The following is a 25,396-nucleotide window of genomic DNA, read 5'->3' as shown; positions in this document are numbered from 1 at the left end:
ATTCCCTACTTTTGCCTCATTTTAAGCCCTTTACCCATTTATTCTAAGTCCTATACCCACTCATCCCCCAACTCCCACCACCTCGTGCCAAAAAAAGTTTTTGTCAGGAAACAAGGAGACATCAAGCAAGGAAATGCTACTAACGTATGGTGGTGTCTTCTGACTGTTCTTCCAGTAACGCAGAAGATGAGCATCTTCATTGATAGTGTGTAAAAACGGGTTGTATAGCTGTTTCCTATTATCGCCAATGAGAACAAGTTCCTGGGGTTAGGGGGAAAAAAAAAGTTGTACTTTATACTTTTTTCTTTTAAATATGATATTTAAAGGTTATACCAGAGAGACTGTGGAATTTAAAGTATTCCGGGTAGCCAAGAACTTCTGCATTTGCAGAAAGCACAGGAGAAAACTGGCTCCTTGATAATGGGTGCAGCCTCTTATCTTGATTGGATTCCTTTGGGCGATAAGAAGGTGTTTCAAGGGAGCTATAATAGTAGGGACACCTGGGATTGTTCAGGAAGAGGGACTTTTCACTCTCTGTTCAGATTTTTATAAGCAACTGACATTTCTGCTACAGTTTCTTCTCTTCTGGTCAGCTCTCAGTGAGTTCCACATTGCTTCCAATAAGACTTTTTAAGGTTTGCTATGTGGTGCTGTTATCACTGGGTTTCTGTCTATCCATTAAAGACCCACAGTCAGCTCCTGACTGCTTTTCCTGTCACCTTGTTACTTAGGACAAGGTTGTCTTTGAAATTTAAGAGTAAATTAAAACCGACTACAGCTATGTTCTGCATGTAGCCCTGATCAACACCGTGTCCTATCACCAAAAGTTACACAGTCCAAAAGCTCTTTTACACTCTATTAATATGTACCCGTGGTGTTCAGCAGCGGCAGAAATGTTGTGTTTTATGTGTGAACTTTCCAGAGGTAGCATGATGAGATCAGTGGTTTTGGAGTCAAAGAGATCTAAATTTGAATTCCAGCTGAGTAATTTTCTGCTGTGATATGCGGCAATTCTCTAAAAGCAGTATGAGGACGCCTATTTCACAGACCAAGAAAATGAAGCCCAGAGAAGTACTTTACTCCAGGATACATAATGAGTAAATGGCCCAGGGAGAATGCAAATGCAGACATCACTTTACCATACTTCCTTTAAAACTGGGTCTGTACCTCACTGGGGCTTGAACGCCCCACTCATTTGGATGAATATTTGTTATAAGCCTACATTTACCTCTTGACTGTTGGCCACCTTGTTAACTACGTAGTTGTACATCTTGAGGCTTCCCTGACCACAAAAGAAAAAGAAAACATCCTGAGCACACTGGAAAAAAGATTTTCAGGTTCAGTTCTACCTAGACTGCTGCTTTCTCCAAGTAATGTGAGTGAGATCAGATTTTGAAACCCAGCTGTAGTTACTGCAGTTAATCTGATGTGAAGATTGTCTATTTTGGAGAGTTGTAAAACATAGGACTTTAAATCCCCTGGAGACACAGAGGAAGGAGCTGTAGAATTTTCTCCTAGACATCTCTGAAGATCTTAGGAGTCATTAACAAGAATAGGCCTTTTAGATTGAGATCTACTGTCAACTTCCTAAGATAAAACCAGATGAATTGCCTGAAGACTAGACAATTCTTCCAACCAATAGCTCACGCATAATAGGACATTTGCTGGAGGGCAAAATGGAGTTCATATGCTTAGTAAGACCCATTCTTCTTGAATCCTTCACTTATCTCAGCTTGAGGAAGGTGGAAAAAGCAATCAAGAATAGGGCTGAGGGAATACGTACCTACCACCAACAATTTGAGGGTTTTTTTTAATTGAAGTACAGTTGACTAAAATGTTATATTAGTTTCAGGTGTACAACATAGTGATTGGACAACAATTTGAATCTGTTTTGACCTGTACTTTATGATGTGTTTGTATGAATGTGGACAGAGAATGGAGAAGGTGGTAAGAGAATACAAGTGGAGGGGGTAGAATTATAATTTAACGTACGTTCCCAAACCAAAATAACTGCCCCTTGGAAATTACAGCAGGAAGAACAAATAGGAGGGAAGACTGATCTAGTGATAATGAATGTCATGGAGGAAACAAGTTTCACATTTTTTGGATCTAGAGAGCTGATTGGTTCAGGATGTTTATAATTGGAGAAACTCACATCCTTGCTTAATAAATCTTGCCTTGAGAGCCACAGATGGAAATACCTTCTATACTGTCTGTCCTAATAGTAGCTCTACAATCACTTACCTGAATCTTGGGGGTCAAATATGCTTCAGAATGCAGAATTTTTCAAATTTGAAAGATAACCCCTATAGGGACAATATTCCATAATCAAATATATTCATACAGTATTTACACCGAATGGGTCATATAAATGCTAGAAATAGCTTCCCATCAGCTCAAATCAGATTTTGTTGCCAAATGAATTCAGATCAGGTCAGGTCAGATTTTGCCACCAGATGAGCTATGAAAAACTTTCTTTTTCCAAAGCTTTTAGGATTTCAAAAATAGAGCTATGGGATTGTGAACCTATACAAATAGAGACTTCTGAGCATTCTACTAGATAGAAACATCAGCTAATGTATAGGAAGATGGAAAACTTTGATTCAGGGAATATGCTTAGAAAATATAAGTAGACAATAATAATAATAATACAGTTAACATTTCTTTAGCAATTATTATGTGGCAGGCACTATCCTAAGAGCTTAACATGAATTAACCTACCTAAGTCTCTTACAGTTCTATGAGGTACTGTATTGATGTATTGATAGGCCTATTTACAGATGAACAAACTGAAGCACAGCTTTAGTAATTCTTCCATGCTCACACAGCGAGTTGATCGGTAGGGCCCTAGTTTGAACACAGATTTCTCCTTTCTGTGAATCCTAATACTCTAGTGTGAGGTTCCGCAGAAAGGAAACAGTTCTTATGTATCATTCTACTCCCATTCCTCTTGACTATAGGAAACTAAGGTATATATAGTACATGTACAGTTATTTTAATACTTCTCAAGATGCTTGCTTTCATCATAGAATGTTTTTGGTACTGGAGAACGTGGGCAATTCTCTGTCTTGCAACTGAGACGATTAACAGAATGTTGACACAAACAAGCTTATTATGACTAATAGAAGAAGAACTGGGCATTTATATTTTCCCTTTCGGGGTATATTGGTTTCCAATCACTGTTTTATCCCTAAGGTCTAACTAAGAGGTTCGGGTATAATAGGCACTTTGCGGGATGAATGAATGCATCCATATTTCCAAAACAAATAAGTCCCATTCAGAAATGCTCATTTATATTATTCCATTTGTTTACACTTTTCTCTTAATTGATGTTAATCCATTAGAATTTTGTATGAAATCAAACTTTTACGTTAATTTGGTTTTGTATAAAAGTATAGCCCTGATGGAAGGGTGGTTAACAACTTTGCATTTGGTTGACTATGATTTTACTGGTCTCTACCAACTCCCAGCCATGCTTATCTGTATGTACATATATAATGTACATATGCACATGGAATGTGTGACACATCCAGATAGGATCAGGACTTATTCAACCAGCACTTGGAAAATGATGCTGCTTATCCAGTTTTACCACTCCAGATGCTTGATTGCTATAGTCACATGCTTCCACCTGGTTCCCATGACTATCTCTAACACTATCTAAAGGGTTCTTTGACTCAGAATGTTGTAACGATGAAAGATTGGGAAGGCCTAAAGCCATACTATGGAACACACTATACACAGTTTTCTAAAGTTACCTTGAGCAAAGTATGTAGTTCTTATATTAATTTCCAATCCTATTCATTAAGAAATTTGTGGATAAGGAAATAACTCCTTTCTGGTTCTGTCCATATTTTGCATCATTACCTTTGATCTGCAAGATCCACTGTTCTTTCCTAACCCTTGCACTGTCAGTTTCAGACTGTATATGGTAGAGACATTCTCTTGTATCAGAGCTTCTGTACACAAAGCATAGAGTTCTTAGTCTCTCTATCCACAGTTGTACGGAGTTCTCCCTCAAGACATAAAGTCTTTGTCACTGGGGTTTTATAGCAGATTCTATATTGCTACTACCTGAGACAGTGCTGAGACTTTAAAGAATCACTATTTTCCAAAGCATCCTCTGCAAAATTTGCGCAATGACTACTCAGTCCTGTAGCTTTTCCCCCTACTACGGTGCCTTGCTAGATCTCATTCTCCTTCTCTCCTTTCTGTCTCTTTCTCTATCTCTGTCTCTCTCTGTCCCTCTGTACTTCTATCTATCTTGTACTACAGGGGTAGGATCAGCTATTTCGACAGAGAGTACAACTTTCAAGGGGGTTAAGTCCAGGTAAAGGATTCCCCATTGGGTAATAGCCACTTACCCTCTGTTATTTCCTGTGTCACACTATCTGCTTCCTCTCTGGATATTTTTGGACCATGCAGACAATTGCTTACACACGCACAGATATACACACCTGCACCCTTATGTCACCCTTGCAGAGAGATGTTAATCTGAGGATTTAAGTTGTCCTATAGGTTTTTCAAACATTTATTATAGTAGTTATTACTATAGAACCAATTTTAAAAGTGTTTTTTCCAATTGTAATTGAAATTCTTACTTGGCAGCCCTCTTATTTTCCACACTTGAGAGATTCATGCTCTTATGCAAATATGTAACTTTGTGGTTTATCATCAATCGGGCTTATAATTTCCAGAAAGCGGAAAAAGCTAAAGAAGTATTATTTCTGCCCAATTTTGGTCTTTTTAGCTGTTTTCCTATAAGAAAAGACTGACAAGTAGTTTGGGGGCTCATAGTGACATTAAAGGAATACTAAATAAGCTATTCACTCCTACCATTCCATCTATTAAAGAAGACAAGGTCATAATCACCATCATTGCTTCCAATTTAACTCAACAAGAATCTGGCACTTAACGCGTACCCACTACTAGGCAATAAGTATGTAGCATGGGCTGTTATACCAAGCATAAGGAGCTTAAATGCCAACAGGTAAACCAACAATGCAACACATTGTGTTAATGCAAAATAGTTTAGAATGTATGCCTGGAAGTTCAATGTATTTAATACAATCGTAGGACTCTGTAGTCAAAAAAAAAAAAAGATTAACATATTTGTTTTATAAATGAAGAGACCCATACACAGAGGGGCTGATTTGTCCACAAGTTTAAGTCATTATTGCAGTGGCAATCCATGTAAGTGTAGGCTCTGAACCCTCCCCTTGCATCTTTTGGGAGCTACCCTCTCTCCCTATACTGAATTACGTAATTCACTGACTGGCTCTTAGACACTATTAATTTGTCCAAGGGTATATTTTAGAATGTATAAATACACACACACACACACACACATATATATTTTACTTTGTGGCCTGTATAGTTGTCATTTTAGAAATGTTGACATTTCTGGCATTAAACATTGTCGTGCACTAAAAAGTACATACTACTAAAAACATTTCTTCTTATTTATTTAGATTTAAAAAGTCTCTTCAAATGATAAACAAATATCAAAGGCAAATTTAAACGTAACCTAATTGAATTCTGTGTGTGTTCTTTAGCCAAGAAATAATTAATCCAATTTCCTCAATATCAAAATGTCACAATGAATAACTTCATCTTTTTCAAAACCAACAATTGCATCCAAAACGACCAGCTTCTTATTCTGCTAGGATTTTGATGCTGATGTGACTTTTACTAGATGTTTCTTATAAATTCAATGTTTATGATTTGCTTGGTTTTAAGCTATCTTCCAGACAACAATTATTCAATTTATTGAGACTCTTGCTAGGGAAATGGCTACTCATAATAATTGAAAGAGGTCTTTATTCATCATTCATTCATTTATTTTGTCTTCCTGATTTTTTTTCTACTTCTGTCAGAAAATTACTATTATAAATAGCATTGCTTTAAATATATTACAGTCTAAAGACATTGAACTTCCAGACATACATTCTAAACTATTTTGCATTAACACAATGTGTTGCATTGTTGGTTTACCTGTTGGCATTTAAGCTCCTTATGCTTGGTATAACAGCCCATGCTACATACTTATTGCCTAGTAGTGGGTACACGTTAAGTGCCAGATTCTTGTTGAGTTAAATTGGAAATATATTACAGTCTTTAAATATATTAAGTCTTATAAGCTTAAACATCAATTGCATAGTCCATGCACTGGTTCAGAGATGAGCTTATTATAATCTAATATAAGCCAATGGAATGTGAGGGATATTTGTTGAAGATTAAGGAGTAGAAAAGCCTCCTGTTTTTCTATAGTAAATAAGGTAGAGACCCTAGACAGAAAGAAGGAGTCATCCCAGGAAGACAGTGGCAGTCATCTGGCTACCAGAATAGTGCTAGGCTTAGGAAGAAGCTCACCTTGTAAAGAGCAGAAAGACCAAATGATCTTCAGTTACATCATTGGGACTAGTAGTTCAATTCTTGCCTGAAACTAGCCCTTATCTCTGGAGTTAACACATTCTCTTTATTACTTAAGCCAGTTAGAGGTGGGCTTTCAGCTTTTCTGCAGCACAAATATTACTGAATGATACACTATTATTGGCTTTTTTTTTTTTTTTTTTTTTTTTGGTAAGTTCTACACCCAATGTGGGGCTTGAACTCATGACCCTGAGATCAGGAGTCTCATGCTCTACCAACTGAGCCAGCCAGGCAACCCTATTCGCATTTTTAATAAAATATTTTGTTCACTGTAGCAGATGCTATGTGTCACCTACATAAAAGATACTATTCTTCATCCTTCTTAACACAACTCCAACTTTATTCATCATTTGGGTAGACAATGTGTTTCAGGGACCCTCCCCACCCACCCCAGAACATTAATATTTATTAGTCTTAAACAATCATAGTGATTCTGTTTCCTTGTCAAGGGCTTCTTTAGGAATATGATATAACTATGGACAAAAATATATAAGGTAAATTCTGCTGAGAGCATCATGGAGGGCTTAACTCTTAAAAAGGGAAGACAAGGGGCACCTGGGTGGCTCAGTCGGTTAAGCGTCGTCCTTTGGCTCAGGTCATGATCTCGGGGTCCTGGGATTGAGCCCCATGTCGGGTTCCCTGCTCAGCGGGGAGTCTACTTCTCCCTCTCCCTCTGCTGCTTTCCCTGCTTGTGTACGCACTCTCTTTCTCTCTCTCTCTCAAAAATAAATAAAAAATCTTTTAAAAAAACGGTGGGCACAGAAATCAGTTGCTCTTCTATACACTAACAATGTAACTGTAGAAAGAGAAATTAAGGAATCAATTCCATTTACAATAGCACCAAAAACCATAAGATACCTAGGAATAAACCTAACGAAAGAGGTAAAGGATCTATACTCTAGAAACTACAGAACACTTATGAAAGAAATTGAGGAAGACACAAAAAGATGGAAAAACATTCCATGCTCATGGATGAGAAGAATAAACATTGTTAAAATGTCTACGCTGCCAAGAGCAATCTACACTTTCAATACCACCCCTATTAAAATACCATTGGCATTTTTCAAGAGCTGGAACAAACAATCCTAAAATTTGTATGGAACCAGAATAGACCCTAAATCGCCAAGGGAATATTGAAAAAGAAAAACAAAGCTGGGGGCATCACGTTGCCTGACTTCATGCCATATTACAAAGCTGTGATCACCAAGACAGCATGGTATCGGCACAAAAACAGACACATAAATCCATGCAACAGAATAGAGACTCCAGATATGGACCCTCAACTCTATGGTCAACTAATCTCTGACAAATAAGGAAAAAATATCCAATGGACAAAAAGACAGTCTCTTCAATAAATGGTGCTGGGAAAATTGGACAGCTATATACAAAAGAATGAAACTGGACCATTCTCTTACACCATACACAAAGATAAACTCAAAATGGATGAAAGACCTCAATGTGAGACAGGAATCCATCAAAATCCTAGAGGAAAAGATAGGTAGTAACCTCTTCGACATTGGCCACAGCAATTTCTTTCAAGACGTGACTCCAAAGGCAAGGGAAACAAAAGCAAAAATGAACTTTTGGGACTTCATCAAGATAAAAAGCTTCTGCACAGCAAAGGAAACAGTCAACAAAACTAAGAGGCAACCCACAGAATCGGAGAAGATATTTGCAAATTATAGTACAGATGGAAGGCTGGTATCCAAGATCTCTAAAGAACTTCTCAAACTCAACACCCAAAAAACCAATCAAATCAAAAAATGGGCAGAAGACATGAACAGATACTTCTCCAAAGAAGACATACAAATGGCTAACAGACACATGAAAAAATGTTCAACATCACTAGCCATCAGGGAAATTCAAATCAAAACCACAATGAGAAAGCACCTTACACCAGTTAGAATGGCAAAAACTAACAAGGCAGGAAACAAGAAATGTTGGCGAGGTTGTGGAGAAAGGGGAACCCTCTTACACTGTTGGTGGGACTGCAAGCTGGTACAGCCACTCTGGAAAACAGTATGGAGGTTCCTCAAAAAGTTAAAAATAGAGCTACCCTATGACCCAGCAATTGCACTACTAGGTATTTACCCCAAAGATACAGATGTAGTAAGAAGAAGGGGCACATGCACCCCAATGTTCATAGCAGCAATATCCACAATAGCCAAACTGTGGAAGGAGCCAAGATGCCCTTTGGCAGATGAATGGATAAAGAAGATGTGGTCCACATATACGATGGAATACTACTCAGCCATCAGAAAGGATGAATACCCACCATTCGCATCAACATGGATGGAACTGGAGGGGATTATGCTAAATGAAATAAGCCAAGCAGAGAAAGACAATTATATGGTTTCACTCATGCGTGGAACATAAGGAATAGCACGGAAGACCATAGGGGAAGGGAGGGAAAACTGAAGGGGGAGGAATCAGAAAGGGAGACAAACCATGAGAGACTATGGACTCCAGGAAACAAACTTAGGGTTTCAGAGGGGAGGGGGGTGGGGAGATGGGGTAGCCAGGTGATGGGTATTAAGGAGGGCATGTGTTGTGTTGAGCACTGGGTGTTATATGCAACTTCTGAATCACTGAACACTACATCGAAAACTCATGATGCACTATATGGTGGCTAACTGAACATAATAAAAAAATTTTTTTTAATTAAAAAAAATTAAAAAAAAAAGGCTGGGTGGAGACAAGACTTTCTTTTCTCTTCCAACTTTTAAACAACATTCTGTGAAGAGTACAGCCACCTTTTGCAAATAGGAGAGAAAAACAAGAGAGGCCAACCTGGCTTCCTTGAGTCACAAAATGAGCTGTCCCTGGAATTCCCCAGACTTCACCTTAGATGCAATAATAAACTCCCCATTGTCTAGGTTGGCAATAGCCACGTGTTCTCTTATTTGGAGTTGAAATCACCCTGACTAATGTACAGATCTTCCTTGACTTATAATGAGATTATGATAGTTCTGATAAACCTATCATAAATTAAAAACGTTGTTAATCAGGAATGTGTTTAATATACCTAACCTACAGAACACCCATGGTAGTTTAGCCTAGACAAATGTAAATGTGCTCAGAATACACTAGACTGCAACTGGGAAACATCATCTAACACAAGGACTACTTTATAATAAAGTGTGGAATATCTCATGTAATATATTGAATACTGCACTGAAAGTAAAAAATAGAATGGCTGTATGGGTAAAGAGTGGTTGTAAGTGTATCAGTTATTTATCTTCAAGGTCATGTGGCTGACTGGGAGCTGTGACTCACTGCCACTTACCCAACATCAAGAGAGAGTATCATACCCCATATCACTAGCCCTGAAAAAGATCAAAATTCAGAATCTGAAGTATGGTTTCTACTGAACGTATATCACTTTCACACCATCATAAAGTTGAAAAATCATCAAGTTGAGCCATCATAACTTGAGTACCACCTGTATTCATAGACAATAGTAATTCTTTGAGGCTAGCTCCAAGTAAAAATAATCTTACTTAATTGATTAAACCCAATCTGAGTCTTAAAAAGTAACAGATACTTTCACAATTTTAGGTATACTTTATCATTTGAAGGTTCAGTTTAAGTAGTTTGAAGAAAAGACATAACCAATTAATTCACAATGCAGATGAAATTTAACTAATTTAAATAATAATTAAATGATGTACCTTAAGCCAGAAACAAAACGAGAACTTACCCTGCTGAAAATTAATGTGTCCCTAAGCTTTTGTTTATCCAGGTGGTTCAAACCAGAAGACGATGGGAGGGTCATCTTGGAAAGTAGCTAGAACAAATGCCCACAAGTCTTAACGGTAATCCAGCTGCCAATTCCTACGATTCCTATTATCTTAGCATTCTTTTAGATCAGAAATTAGTAATAGATGGAAACAGAAAAGAATGAGACACATAGCCTGTTGTTCTCTTGTTTTAAAGCCAGGAATATTCCATAAACAGCTGAGAAATGCTAAGAATATAACCCCCAATGGATAAATTGTGACTCCAGATCAGAAAAGTGGCCTACATATTTCAGACCTGTGCCTATACAAGTATTGTGGTGGTATTATTGGTCATAATAATGGAAACAAGATGTAAGCATTTACTCTGCTTCGTATGCTTGCTGAGCAAGTTCTTAGTAAAATAACACAGTAGGTGCTATGGAAATGTTTATTTCTTTTCCCACTTCCGTTTTCTCTCTCTTTTCCTCCTGTCTTACAAGTATGGAGGGGAGTTGCATAGAAAGACGAGAAAGTGAAAGTGTAGTTATGGGAGTTCTTTGATATCTCTAAAAATTATAAATATTATTTTTCAAATACTATATATAATACATCCAAAATATACCACGAAACTTCCCAGTATCAGAAGCATATTTCTCAAGAATTTCAACAGTCTCCGGACATTTTTTTGTGCTTCTCTATGGTACCTTCAAATTAAGCCCACCCTGAAAAGAACTCCTTTGCCATTAGCTTTGATAATGTTCTGAAGGCATATAAATTACATGATAAAGGAGGTTAATTAATGGGGAAAACATCTATGAAAGTTAACATTCGTACCAAATATCAGAAGATTTCCTAAATAAAGAAAAGCTTGTTTGAATTCCCTCATGGGGAATTTCTCCATCACTTCTGAATTATCTTTTGTAATTTCTTGAAATTTCAAAAAAACAAAATAAAGCTGATAAAATTGGAATGGCATTCCAATGGGAGGAGGAATTGAAAGAACCGTGTTCCATAGGCTGTTGTCAAGAACAGGGCATTTTTTAAGCTGCCGATTTAAGTTAGCGGAGACATCCCTGGCACTCACCCTTCCCTGAGTCCATTTCTTACTGTTGTCTTCTTACCGTGAAACGTAAACTAACAGCAAGTTGCATAAAAGTAGAAGAAAGTTAATAAAAACGAAGTTAGACTTGTATAGGAGGTGACACTGATAAGCAATGCTTGTTTCTGTGAGCTATTCCTCTCAAGGGTGCACTTTGATATTTCCTACCCACTTCAACTCCGCTGTTGTCTCTCATGCACTTAAAAGAACTTCAGGGCTTCTTCTCTAAAACCCACATTTCTCTTGGTCTCTTCTGAGCTGAACCTTGGAGATTCCAACAATAAATGTCCAAATGCTCAGGGGGTCATTATAAAGCCCATTTGTGTCATCTGAAAAATAGGTCCCACCAACTGTTAGTTCCTTATGGCCATCTATTATAGTTCCATCAGGTGACTAAAACTGAGGAAGAAATAATGGAGTTTGGGAAAGTCCTTGATAAAATAGTACTCCATGGATTTTAAGAACATAATTTTTGAATAAGAATTACAAGCTGAAAGATGTTACAGGAATACATAGCCTGATCTAATGGGTATGGAGACAGTGAGACAAAGTTAAGAGTTATTTAGATGTTTGAATCAACAGCACTTAGGGATAAGAGAGATGTAAGAGCATGAGAGTAAAGGAGAAATCTAAAGCAATGCTCAGCTTTCTGACTTTAGCAAGGAGAGGCATGGTGATGCCACTTTACTCAGCTAGGGAATACTAAAAAGGAAATCAATTTTGGAGATTAGATAATGAGTTCAGTTTAGGATGTACTGCATCTGAGATGTTTGTGAGAGATCTCAAAGGAGGGGGTCCCAGGTCCAGGGCTCAGCTCTCATCTAGAGTTGTAAACTGTGGCGTCATTCACACAAATAGATTGCCACCAAGGCCACAGAAAAGACCTATAGAGAGAAAGAAGAAAGCTTAAGACCAGGAGTTTAAGGATCTCCATGCAGTAATTACTCTGAGGAGGAGCCCACAAAATGAGACCAAAGGAGTAGTCAGAAAGTTTGAGGGAAAACAGTGTCATATTACAGAAGTCAAGGAAAGAGTGTCTTGTGGGAGGCTGTCAACAACCGCAAATGTTCAGAGGCCCTAGAAGATCAACATTAAGTCCAGTGGATTTAGTGACATCAGTAAGGTCAGCAAGGCGAAGTTGAAAAGTGTAATGGAAAACAAAAGCTAGAGAGCACTGGGTTGACAAGGAGAAAGGGAGTCAGAGTATAGATAACCCTTTCAAGAGATCTGATAGTGAAGGGGAGAACAGTTACAGAGCAATAGCTGAAGGGGCATTAGGTAGTGAAAGGGTTTTATTTCCTTTTTAAGATGGTACCAAATAAGTACATTTAAATGCTAATGGCTGGGAGTCAGTGGAAAGGTTAACATTTATAAGGAACAGAGAATAACAAAGGCATGAGATTCCAGAGGATGCAGGAGGGTCTGGAATCTAGACCTCTCTGGATGTTTGGAAACCTTTAGTTGCCCTTAGCTGAAATCCAAGGCCATTGGTGACTTTGCACCTAAATGAGCTTTCTGGGAATCCTATCATGGATAGATTTTCCTCATTACTCAGATGTTCCTTAGTTTTCCCCTCTTTATTTGCTTCCCATTAGTGCTGTAACACATTACCACAAATTTAGTGGATGAAAACAGCGCAGATTTATTATCTTAAAGTTCTGGAGGCCAGAAGTCTAAAACAGGTGTCACTGGGTTAAAATCAAGGCATCAACAGACTGTGTTCCTTGTGGCAGCTCTAGAGTAGAATCTGTTTCTTTGCCTTTTCCAGCTTCTATAGGCCATGTGTATTCCTTGGCTTGTGGTTCCTTTCTCCATCTTCAAAGCCAGCAGTATAGCATCTTCAGAAACATATTCACAGGTCTGGGGACATCTTTGGGGGCCCATTATTCTGGATAACTTTGTGGACATCTTTGGGGAGGGGCATTATTTTGTCTACCATACCTCCCTATTTCTAAAGTGCTCTGAGAAGCTTGTTGAGAAAATTATGGATGGACCAGAAGAGCAGCCTCTGCTTAATGTTTTATATAATTAAAAATCTCAGTAATTAATCTCAGCAATGTCATTCTCAAAAGAAGGAGTGTTCACACTTGGAGAACTGTTCTGCATGATGTGAAAATTGACAGTACTAGCAGCAGTTGATATTATCATTTTTAGGATTCCAGGGTAAAATACATCAACAATCCGAATAAATTCTGTGTGATCCTTCAGCTGCTATTTTTAAGGGAAGAAAAAAAAAAAACCCCAACCATTGTGACACTTGGGAAAACAGTGAGGAAGACTCTATTGAGGGCTACTGATTGCAATTAGTGTCCACAGTAGGAAAGAGAGGGTGGCTCCACTCTACATATGACAAGGAAAAGTGGGAATTTATAGTAAGGGGTGTGGGTGGGGTTTGTTGGTGGGAGTAAGGGGGGAGGCAGGCCAGGGTGACCAGATGTCACCTGGGGTGTGGTGGAGGATAAGGAATTTCTTCAGATATGGAGGATGATCAGATACCAAGGGTGGGGATTCTCGAAAAGTGATTTAGCATACTTCTCTCTGCAACTGGGCGCTTGAAGACAGGGTTTAAGGATGAGTTTCAGAGGAGCCTAACTAAAGTTTGGTTAGGAAAAGAGTCTTTGTCACTATAGTATTTTTTTTTTGCAATTTGTTACATCTTATGCATAGATTTCTTATCTTCATCCAAGAAGTACTGAGTCTAGACCTAGCACTGAATCTAGGAGGCTGGTAAAATTCAGTGATGCCATCATTGTCATCCCAGGGCTATGCAAAAGGAAGAAATTTAGGGACGGGATAAGACTTAAGGAAGAGAAGAAGCCGTATGTGGTGAGGTATAGCTGTCATGTCACTCAAATGACTGCAGCCAAGTGTCCTGTTGTCAGGGACATTAAATAGCACCGTCAAGTCAACTAAATCAAAATGACTTACACACCCTCTCCACAAAACCCATTCTTCTGCAGAGTTTATACAAGCAAATCCCTAATCCACAAAAATGAAGAATTATTTATCCTATCTTTCTCCATAAAAAAAACATTGATTTTCATTGCCCTGTCAAAGAATAACACTGCCAATACTATTCTTACTACAGCATCATATAATTTCTCAAAGCCATGCAACGCTAGAAATTATAACAAATAACTGCTTGAAAATTAATGCAAACAACTAAATTGGTGTTCATCATTCTATAGACTTAGCCTCATATAACCCCTGTGCATGAAGAAGAAAAGCAGGAGTCTCACTGTTACACTCTAATGCAACATGCAGTGTAAATGATATAAAACCTTATCTTTACTCATATTCCTCCAATTGACTTTGAGTCCATACTGATTCTACTGAAGATAAGCATAAAAATGGTCCTTCATCTACTATCTCTTCTTTTTCTTCTTTTCTCACAGTCTCCTACGTATCTCCCCCCCCACCCCCACCCCAGTGTGATTTTCTTTTTCCCCTACCAGAGTCCATTTTCACCTTTAGGCCTCTGGCCAGGCATCAGTCATTGTGCTTGAACCACTCTTCTATGGAGCCAGATTTACAGGAGGGGACTTCAGGTCCTTCTCACTGGAAAAGGTAAAAGACATTCCAAAAAAAAACCTTTCTTCTGCTTAGATTGATTTCCTCTAGGCATAACTCATGAGCATTGTGATGCTAACAGTGTTTGTGCTGTTTTCCTAATCTGGTTGAAGAACTCCTTCTGTAGAACAATCTGATAAGATCTGAGACCCTGAAGAGGGTGGGAAGGCACCCTGCCCTGAAAGGGAGCAACAGACTAAGTTAACCTACGGTGTCCTACCCTCACCCTGGTAAAACAATTTACCCTACTGGTGTAGATAGAAGGTGGGACACAGCACTGCACTAGGTCCCCACCTAGTGTCTGGCCACTGGTTGCTTCCCCCATCTCCCATCATGGACCAGCCTATATTCATTTTGTGGCACCATCTTTGAGATGTCCCCACTTGCTTTTCCACACAAACAAATCTCTCCCACCTCCCAACCTAGTACCAAGGTATTCACACACCTTTCTATTATTATAATGTTCTTAGTCTTTGGGAGGCAGATCAGTTGACTTCAGGAAGCTCCAGAAAGAAAATCCTGGATTCAGATCTGCTGAAGGGGATTCACTTGCTCCTTATGTGGTTGTGGTAGCTGTTAAACCCTTATGGAAGCTGAGGAGTCATTGTGCTTGCCCTCAAGGCATCATCTCTCAGGAAATGAGATCTCTCAAAAGAGAGACCTCCTTTCCTTTCCAGACTAGCTTGTGAGGAAATGGATCTATCCATTCACTGGGAAACAGAAACAAAAGCAAAAACAAAACAAACCTCCAAACTCATCATTTTCTCTGGATTCTAGAGATGATTCAGCCAAGCTAGACCTGGCAAGATGTCGCAGAGATTTAAGCTAATTGTGGAGGGAGGGAGGGGAAGACCATGGATACATTCAGTCAGTGGTAACATTCACAGGCAGAGCCATGTCCGGTAACAAGGGAGAGGCACTGAGAATAGAATAGATGTGATCTGTCTTCTGCTATGTGTACTGCAGCCTTGTCAAGAAGAGGCATGCCTGGAAGATTTCTGACCTACCTTTTAGGATTTAGCCAGAAATTTAGTTCCCCGTGCCTATTACAGGTCAGAAATTCAACTGCCAAAACCTGGCCAATCATCAGAACCACCTAGGGCACTCTGTAAAACTATAGATTCCCAGACACCCTCCTAGATTCACTCAAGCAGAATTTCAGCAGTGAGACCTTGGATTCTCTGTACTGATGAAACTCCCCAGGTGCCAGTGTGAAGAACCATTTTTATAGCTCATAGAATCTGAGTCACGGATCTGGAAGAGAGCTACCCTAACTTTTCCATTTTTCCATTTAACAAAAACTTAAATTCACAGATGTGAAGTACAATGTTGTACAATCACAATAGTTTATTACCTGGGGTGGGGGAGGGTAGGCGGGGAATGCAGTAGTGATAAGTTTTGTGTGAAGAAAATATGTGCCTGGGGGCGCCTGGGTGGCTCAGTCATTAAGCGTCTGCCTTCAGCTCAGGTCATGATCCCAGGGTCCTGGGGTCGAGCCCCACATCGGGCTCCCTGCTCTGTAGGAAGCCTGCTTCTCCCTCTCCCACTCCCTCTCTCGCTGTGTCTCTCTCTGTCAAATAAATAAAATCTTTAAAAAAAAGAAAAAAGAAAATATGTGCCTGGGGAGGAAATCTGGGAACCATCCTAACGATGCGCCAATGAAAACCTTTGGACTGGCCATTGCTACCGTGGTTTTGTATCACAGATGCACTTGATGTTCATCCATTTATTCACTTAACAAATGACTTAAGACATGTGCCAGGCACTGCTTTAGGTAGAGAAGACACAGTAGTGAACAAAATAGTCAAAGATTTCTGCCCTCATGGAGCTTTCATTCTAGCAGGGTAGGAAGAGACTACCAAGAAGATAAACATAAAATAGTCAGACAAAGAATTTCAGAAAAAAAGCAAAGCAGGGAACAAGGATCTGACTTGTCCAGCAGTGGGGGCTGCGTTGAAATTGTAGGCAAGACGACTGGGAGATGCTTCACTGGATGAAGGTGACTTTGGAGAGGAGAGACCTGAAGGAACTGAGGGAGCTAGCCGTGTATGCATCAAAGCTACAGTGATCCAGGCAGAGGAGTAGCAGATATAAAGGCCCTGAGGTGGAAACATGCCTAGTCTGTTAGGAACAAGGAAAGGAAGAATAGAAGTGCCCATGAAGTAAAGGGGGGCCAAATCACAGAGTATGTTAGCAGGTGGGTTTTTAGTCTACATGAGATGAAAAATCATTGGAAGATTTCAGACAAAAGACTGTCAAGACCCAACTTAAAGTTCAATGAGACCTCTCTGTGCAGAGTTGAAACCAGACTGAAAGGGCAGGTCGCAGAAGCAGTAGGACCAGACGTGAAGCTATTGCAATACTTCAACTACGGTATTTGTGCTGGGCAAGAGAGAATTAGCCATTTCAATAAACACTAACCATGGGCATCACGGTGCATTTATGCCTCCGAGTCAACAAAGGAAGGAGGGTAGCGATCTGCAGTTCCCTCAATCCCTTTACATCCTAGACGTGTCTCCCGGTGAGAGCATCCTACTGCCACAAGAGCAATGCTAACAGTGGGAGGTGCATGTTTTTCATCCTACCTGGTCCTCAAACACTATACAAGTCCTCAAAGCATCCACATCAGCCAGACCCTTCATGCTGGTTCTGGAGACTGGCATGGGCCCAGCATCTGCGGGAGGCCCCCAAAACTTGAAGCAACAAGTGCTTCCTACAGACTGTCTCTCAGTCCTTGTTTTTCCTGAGTGTTTTCTTCATCAAGTGCTCTATAAGCTCTTTGATCGCTCTCCAGAGCACTTCCCCATGTCATCAGCATTGCATCCCTGCCATCGTTGTTTTAAACCAAGTATTTTGTTCCTTCCAAAGCATTTACTAAAACACATGTGTTCAGGATCTAACGTGTGGGGCTATTGGACTGTAGCTAGGTGAAAATATAGAGTTGCTCCAGTCTGCCATTGCACCTTAGATTTTTCTGCTAATATAAAATCCTATTGTAACAGTGGTCATCACTAAGATGTGGGAAGTTTTCTGATACACACTGAAAATTTCTAAGCATATATCAAACTACATTTCAGTTCTTTTAACTGACCAAACTTATTTGCCAATTAAATCTATTCTTTTTTAAAAAAAATATGTATTTCTTCATTTGAGAGGGAGAGAGAGCACGGCGGGGAGTGGGGGGTAGATGGATAGGGAGAGAGAGAATCGCCAAGCAGATTCCCCACTGAGCTTGGAGCCCAACAGGGCACTCGATCCCAGGACCCCAAGATCATGACCTGAGCTGAAACCAAGAGCCAGACACCAAATCAACTAAGCCACCCAGGTACCCCAATCAACTCTCTTCTTTTAATGCCGCTCTTATTTCCAAATCAACAAACACATGCCAACTTCAAAAGTACTCTAAGCATTCACGGCATTAATGGAAAGTAGTTGAAACCTCTTTGAAGTTGGCCATTTGTCACTAGAGACACTGGTCTCCGTATGAATAAAAACACCGAAGGGAGAAAACAGAGAAAACTTCAAGTAGTAAGAATAATCTGACTTTTAAGATGTAAAATACTTGCACTATAAGAACCCCCCAAATAAGCAAATCATTTATTTCAGAGAAGTACTATTCTCGGATGGTAATTGTGAAAGTCTAAAACTAGGAAGGTTATTATTGAAGTTTTGTTTATTATTCAAATAGTGAGAGAGAGAGATTTACAAGGATGAGCCAATTTTCAAGTCCAAGTATGGCAATAGATGAAACTGGACTCCCTTGCGGTTACTGAGAAATATACACAGCTTCCAAAACCACATGAAGGTGAGTCAGAGTGATGGGCATTTGCACAGAGAAGGAAGCTGACATAGTCTTTTAGGCCAAACAGTAATCCTGGGTAGCTCTGATGAAATAAAGCATTTAATCACCTCACTGGGAAGAGTCTTTCTTATTGAGTAAACACTTGGCAGCCTCGGTCATCAGCTTGAAAAGCAGAGAGAAAAGTAAACGTTCATGAGGTAGTACGCAGCTGAGGTGTTTGTTTAGGCTAAATCCTGAATGTTCTTTGGGGCCTAACTCAATGCTTCCTCTCCCCTCCCCAAACGTGGAACTGTCAATGTGGAAGCCAACAGCACATCTGACTCGTTCTCCACGTGCAGGGTCCCAGTGACTAATTACTAATGAATTAATTTTTAAAATGACCATGGAGACCTGCCTGGGGAGAAGTGTGCTTCCCATCATGAGAGGCATGTGAAGCAGAAACTAGATCAGTGGTTCTTAGCATTCCTGTGTTCATTGAACACTTTCCGGTGGTGGCATCAGTGAAGCGATCAAAAGGGGAAATGCCCATTTTTAGAAACAAATGGTTAGAAAATCTAAAAAAAGCCTCCCGGACACTCACTGGGTCACCCTTCAGCAATGTATCACTTCGGAGGCAGAACTATTAACTTACCAGATGCGCGAAGCAATGTTTTCAGGTGATGTAGGTCTTTGAACCTAGTATTGCGCCACACGTCCTTTCTCTGATTAGCAACAAGCTGTATCCTGCTCTCCTCCAGTCTGTCCATCACACCTCTCCACCCACCAGGTATCTAACAATGTGTAGCTGTACCGATGGTAAAAAGCAAATTTTATTCATTGATTACAACTGGCAGCTGACCTATTAAGAGCTGGAGGGACACTCATGTCCGGGAGCCACTTACTTAGAAAAGCATCAGTTAGGGATGTTGCAGATGTAAATCCTGTGCAGGTGAGATCAGATGGTGCCAAAATACACATTCTAAGTTAAGTCTAAGTCTCTAAGCTACTCAAACTGTAATAACCTCTGCTGTTATCTCTTTAGTTACTAGTGTTTTTAATATAACTCACATATGGCACTTTGCTAAGAGCACGAAGGGTTTAAGGCTATTAAGAATGAGAAGCTGGAAATGGTCAAAAGCAAATGTCACAATTTCTTCTGGGCCCTTTGTCTTTTCAAGGCTACATAGAAAAGTGAGCCTAGCCGGCCCCAGCTGCACGCAAAAGAATGCTCCTGTTGTCTGTCTTCTTTCTAAACCTTTTTAAGCATGCACAACTGCCACCTTCTCTCATCTCCTCTTTGCCGTGACCCTAAGCCATCATTCTCATTTGTGCTTCACACCTATTTTAAGTTGAAGCAGAAGGAGGGGAAATCATGAAAAACGGCACGTACTTGTAAAAACCTCTGCTACGGTAGCAATTGTGATTTCATACCCTGACTATGGCTAATCAGGTTGGCTCCCTCCCTGTGACAGAAGAATTTCTCTTGTCTCTGTGCCTCCTGGAGGTCCCTGGGAATGGGGCTAAACCTAAGATTATGCAATCAGATGACAGAACCCTCCATGCTTCAGGCAGATGTGACCTTGGCAAGACTATATGAGCTGCTAATGAAAATCTAGGAAGGACCACCAGTGTTTGAGATGTGGGGATGGGTAGAGCTGTCAGGAGCTTCCAGATAAGGGAGCCTGGATTCAAGGAGAATGGTGCACATCAGATCATGCAGAGATTAGTGGTAGAGTCTGGACAAATCACTAGGGTGGCCTTGGGCTAATTCCACTACAACTAGGATATGAGACTCCTGGAGCCCCCACTTTGTTGAAGAGTTTAAAACATTTCTGTGATTTGTAATGTGTTTAGAAATGGAACAAAAATATTTTTATTGTATGTGTGAAGAGGTCATTAAATAGTAAAATATAGCTGTATGAGAAATTTCCTTCTTGGTGTATATACTTCTTTTTTTCTGCCCCCCCCCCCCCAGTTTTACTGAGATATAATTGACCTATAAGATGCTGTAACTTTAAAGTGCACCATGTGTTCACTGGATACATGTGTATTTTGCAAAATGATTGCCACCACAACGTTAGCTAAGAATACCATCCCATCACAGAATTACCATGTCTATTTTGTGGAGCGAACATTTAAGATCTACTCTCCCAGCAACTTTCAAGTATGCAATACAGTATTATTAATTATAATCATTACGCTACACATTACTCAGAATTTAAGTTTATAACTAGAAATTTGTACACTTTGACCAATACCTCTCCAATTCCTCCTTCCCCATCCCGCATCCTCTTAGTAAACACCACTCCACTCTTTCTCGATCAATTCAGCTTTTAAGTACATTCTGCTTGGTAAAATGCATCAGACAGAGAAAGACAAATACTATATGATATCACTTATATGTGGAATCTAAAAAAGCTGGTATATAGATGCACTTTAGCTTATCTCCTTATCAGCATTTTCACTTAATACATGAAAACAATACAGTGAGAATCAAGGTCCTTGTACTCTCTCTCCTTTTCCAATTGTCTTTTCCCTGTGCTATTGTCTGAATTGCGTCCTCAGTGTAATTCATGTGTTTAAGCCCTAACCCCAGTGTGATAGCATTTGGAGATGGTGCCTTTGGGAGTGATTAAGTTTCAATGAGGTCATAAGGGTCGGGTCCTGAGACGAGTGCCCCGTAGAAGAAAACATCAGAGAGCTTGTGGTCTCTGCTGCGCCCTGTAAGGACACAGTGGGAAGGTGGTCCTCTGCAAACCAGGCAGAGTTCTCACCAGAACCCAACTAGGCTGCCACCCAGATCTCAAACTATCAGCCTCCAGAACTGTGAGAAAATAAATCTCTGCTGTTTAAGCCCCCGAGTCAATATTTGGTATTGTGTTATGGCAGCCTGCGCTAACCAAGACTCCCTGCCTCTCTTTCCCTCGTTCTCTTTCTACCTTCTCTCTCTTGACTACTCTCTTCTGGGAGGGCAGAGACAGAAAATGTAGACCTAGTAACAGCAATTGCCTAGGTAATGCCATCCTGCTGCATTTTTACCCCTTTATCACTAGAATTAGATGAACAACGTATTCCACCTATATTGCCTTATTAAAAAAACACTTTTTTGACCAGTTTGCCTTCTGTAATGGCACTAAACGCCTTTTTTTAGTTGTGTAAATTGGTAGGAAATAAGTCCTCCTGAAAAAAGAGGAAAAACTGGAGAAAGAAAAGTTGGAAGAAGAGGTCAAAGAGAAAGAGGACAAGCCAGCACAACAAAGAGGGAGGCTCCTGATGCCCTTCTCCAGCCCTGAGCCTCACGGAGGCCCAGCCTTCCCTATCCTGCCCACCATTCCTTTCCTTCCTATCTTCTCGCTGCCTCTGGTTGACACTTTCTGTCTTTTCTTTCCTCTCCTGTGGAAACTTACTTCAACCCACAAGAACCCACTCTCCCAAGCCCAGATTTTCATGCTTCCACCATCGGGAGTAACAGAAAAATGATCTGTGTGCTAACAGTTGAGGGTCAACAATTCTCCCTCCCAAGTAACAACCATACATGTTGACTAGAGCCACCCACGAGGAACCCATCCACCTGGGTGTCAGAGAATGCTCATCCAAACAGAAACTCGAGCCCAGCACCAGCCAACAGAAAAGTGAGAGCCACCAAGGCAGGCCACCTATGATATTTTAAATTTTCTAGGAGCCATGTTTTGAATACAGGAAAAAATGAATGAGTGAATATTGTCCTAAAATGTATTTTATTTTATACAATAGATCCAAAATTTTACTGTTTTCATACATAACCAAATTTTTAAAATTTAATGAGATAGTTCACGTTTCTTTCACACTAAGTCTTCAAATCAAATGTGTATTTTATACTTAACAGTACATCTCATTTCAGACTAGCCACACTTAATTGCTTAATGTCACACGTGGCTAGTGGCTTCCGTATTGGACAGCACAGCTCTGGCCAGATAAAAGGTGAGAAGGCCCTGGCGTATCAGAGATGATGAAAGCCTCCTGCCGAATGGACTGACTCGCCTGGGCCTAAAAGCACCGGCCTATTGCAGAGGCAACAAACTACATGTTCCTTTGAGATGTGGAGATGTTTCGTTGCTTGCAAAGAAAGGTAGACAAACTACCATCTCCTTCAATATTAGTGCTAAAATTTCACATATTCAGAACAAAAACTTCTCCACAGATTCTTGAAATGTAGGACATCGCTAAGCACAATTGCTAAGAGCAGAGGACATCCTGATCTTTCTTCTCATCACTTTTCGGAGGCCCAAAGCATCCTGCCCCCCCCATGCAAGTCAGTGTTCAAGCTTTCATCCCATGATCCCTGGGGGAAATTAGGAAAAAAAAAAAAGACGGCAAATGAGTTTTATTTGCTGAGAAGTGGGAGATTCCCTGCCTGCATGGACCATCCCAGCAAAACTGCCCCGTCTTCACACAATAGTAGCAGGCATCCGTCTCCTGGACTGGCAGTTAGGTTTCCCTCAGGTGCAGCTGTGGGGTTTGTGTTCACTGAGGACCGAGTAAATGCCGGACCTTTAATTATAGTAATCGGCTGCCAATACCTTTCATTCCTATGCTATTAGCTCGAGTAATCCTACAATGACACCCAAGCCAATTGACATCACTTACAGCTGATGTCTGCCCTTTATATAACTCAGAGACATGATTTTAACGGTGGAAATTTCAGGATGAGAGCGGTAAAGGAGGGTGATCCTGCTAAAGTCTAGTAGGATGAGGTTTGCTTTCAGCAGCTACATTTTTTGATGGTCTACTGGGATTTTTTTTTTTTTCAAGGTTTCCCTGATGCCAGCCACCAATATTTTATCTCTTTATTGGAGCCTCCCTCTCCCTCTTTACTCAGGCTTTTATCCTTATCTGAGTGGTCAGAAATTATAAAGGATAAGCTTTTCTATCCAGGAGATACTAGTGATTTTTATTAAGAAATGCTGAAAAAGCTTCAGACCTTTAAAAAAGAATCTCTATGGCAGATACTATGCTAATAGCTTTCCTGGATCACCTCAAATTATACCCCTGCCAACTGTAAAGCTGACTTGGGTTAAAAAACTAGTCTTTTCTCATCACATCTTCCAGAAAGGGCCATAACAACTTTTTGTTTTTCCTAGTTGAGTTAAAATTCAATTCAAAGTATATCTCTACTCGATTGTCGCTCTTGTGAAAGATTCTCGGGCCAAAAGATACCGTGAAACTTGGGATGGCTCTTGTTCATAGATTGGATTTTCAAGGAGGGCTCATTCCCATGGTTAATTAAAAGCTAAATGTGTACAAAAAAGAGTTGGCAAAGACTGATTCTCCTCCCTCTCTGGAGGCTTCCAAGTTCTTTTTTCATGAACACCCAGAAACTTTCCCCTCACTGGATCCAGATTCCATTCTCAGTATATCTGACCAGATGACGCAACATCTGTGTTCCCTTTTAAGAACGTGAGAAATAGAGCTTTTTCATCTTCCCTCTCTTTGAGTCCTGGGAAATCCAATTAAAACTGCTCAGACTTTCTTTTTCTTCTTTGCTCTAGAAGACAACTCTTGGGAAGAGTCCTGTGGGGGTCTCCCGCCTGTCGAAGAAGGTGATCGAAAAATTAACGTGATTATGGAGTTGTCGACGCAGGTTTCCCTTCAGACTGAGAAGATCACCCAGCTGGAAGATGTTTTAGAGGAAAAGGAAAGGAAAATTCAGCAGCTGGAAGCTGAGCGGGGATCCCAGCCCTTCCAAGAGGCTGAGGCCTCTCCAGAATGTTTACAAGAAGCCCCGATTTCCTTTAATAATATTGTCACCCCTGTGGTCTCTGATGAAGATATGTAAGGATTCTCAGTAAGAAAATAATAAATGTTTATTAAGTGTCACAAGTGTAAAGTCCAGAACCCAGCTAGCCTCCCCATTAGCAAACTCAAGTTCAGGATGATGGGTTTGAATATATCCTATAACGTTCGTATTGGAAGGAAACAAAACCAAGGGGAGTCTTTAGAAGCAATTCCTGAATATTTCCCCTTCAGACATCAGCAGTCAGGTAACCCACACACTTGAGGAATACCATGTTTTTAGACATCCCAGATAACCATGGGACAGAGAAAAACACCCAACTAGACCGATGGTCAAAGAACGTAGTATCTTCTTCTTATCAGAGGTTTGTCACTCTTCAAGGTGGCACCACACCTGTATCCATAAGCAGCTCATCTGTGCACAGAAAACTGTCGTGGAAGGCAAGCTTTAAACTGGGGAATGTTAGGGTCCTGAAGAGGAGAATCATTGCCAGCAGGGTAAACAGACACGAGGTCTGCTTTTTCATGTCCTCTGGAATATATTTCTTTATGGCATGTATCTTATTAGCATTTAACGAGGGTAGAAATGAAATAAAATTAAAGCAATAAAAATAAATAAAGAATGGATGAATCAGCACTGTGGTCCTTTGGGAAAAGTGTCCTGGGACAACATCTCCTTGGGAAAACAGACAACACTGATCTTTCCTGTTGGATCAAAACTCAGACCAAAACAAAATATACTCTTCTGTTATTATTGTTATCAAGGAGGTGTGGACAGCACAAAATCATGTCGGGAAAAATAAGAGGATGGGCAAAGGAAAGCTACCCTACAATTAATGGGCTAGAAGGAATCATATTATGTTCCTCTCTCACGCATCCCCTTCAAGTAAACTATTCCCCACACAAAGCAGCTAGGCACTAACTTTGCGGAAGACTTTGGTACTTAATTCTTACTGTCTTAGTACAGAATGACTCAGGCAAACAGCTCTACTCTCCCGTGAATCTGACTAATCACTACTTCTT

At 40.1% G+C, this 25,396-nt stretch overlaps 1 protein-coding gene and 1 non-coding gene across 2 annotated transcripts in view; one reads left to right on the top strand and one right to left on the bottom strand.

The window, feature by feature from the left end:
- Nucleotides 1-25,140, top strand: part of CCDC192 (coiled-coil domain containing 192) — a 192,924-nt gene extending 167,784 nt beyond the window's left edge. Inside the window, exon 8 of the mRNA XM_032425083.1 lies at nucleotides 24,130-25,140. Within this exon, the coding sequence (XP_032280974.1) occupies nucleotides 24,130-24,416 (287 nt within the window). The 3' untranslated portion in view covers nucleotides 24,417-25,140. The remainder of the gene's footprint in view (nucleotides 1-24,129) is intronic.
- Nucleotides 6,593-6,665, bottom strand: TRNAR-CCU. The gene has a single exon. It is a non-coding gene; the product is annotated as a tRNA-Arg (tRNA).
- Nucleotides 25,141-25,396: the final 256 nt, after the last annotated feature.

Source organism: Phoca vitulina, unplaced genomic scaffold (genome assembly GCF_004348235.1).
Source record: "Phoca vitulina isolate PV1807 unplaced genomic scaffold, GSC_HSeal_1.0 scaffold32, whole genome shotgun sequence".
Classification (NCBI taxonomy): domain Eukaryota; kingdom Metazoa; phylum Chordata; class Mammalia; order Carnivora; family Phocidae; genus Phoca; species Phoca vitulina.
Note: the sequence above shows the minus strand (reverse complement) of the source record. Positions and strands in the feature narration are given on the sequence as shown.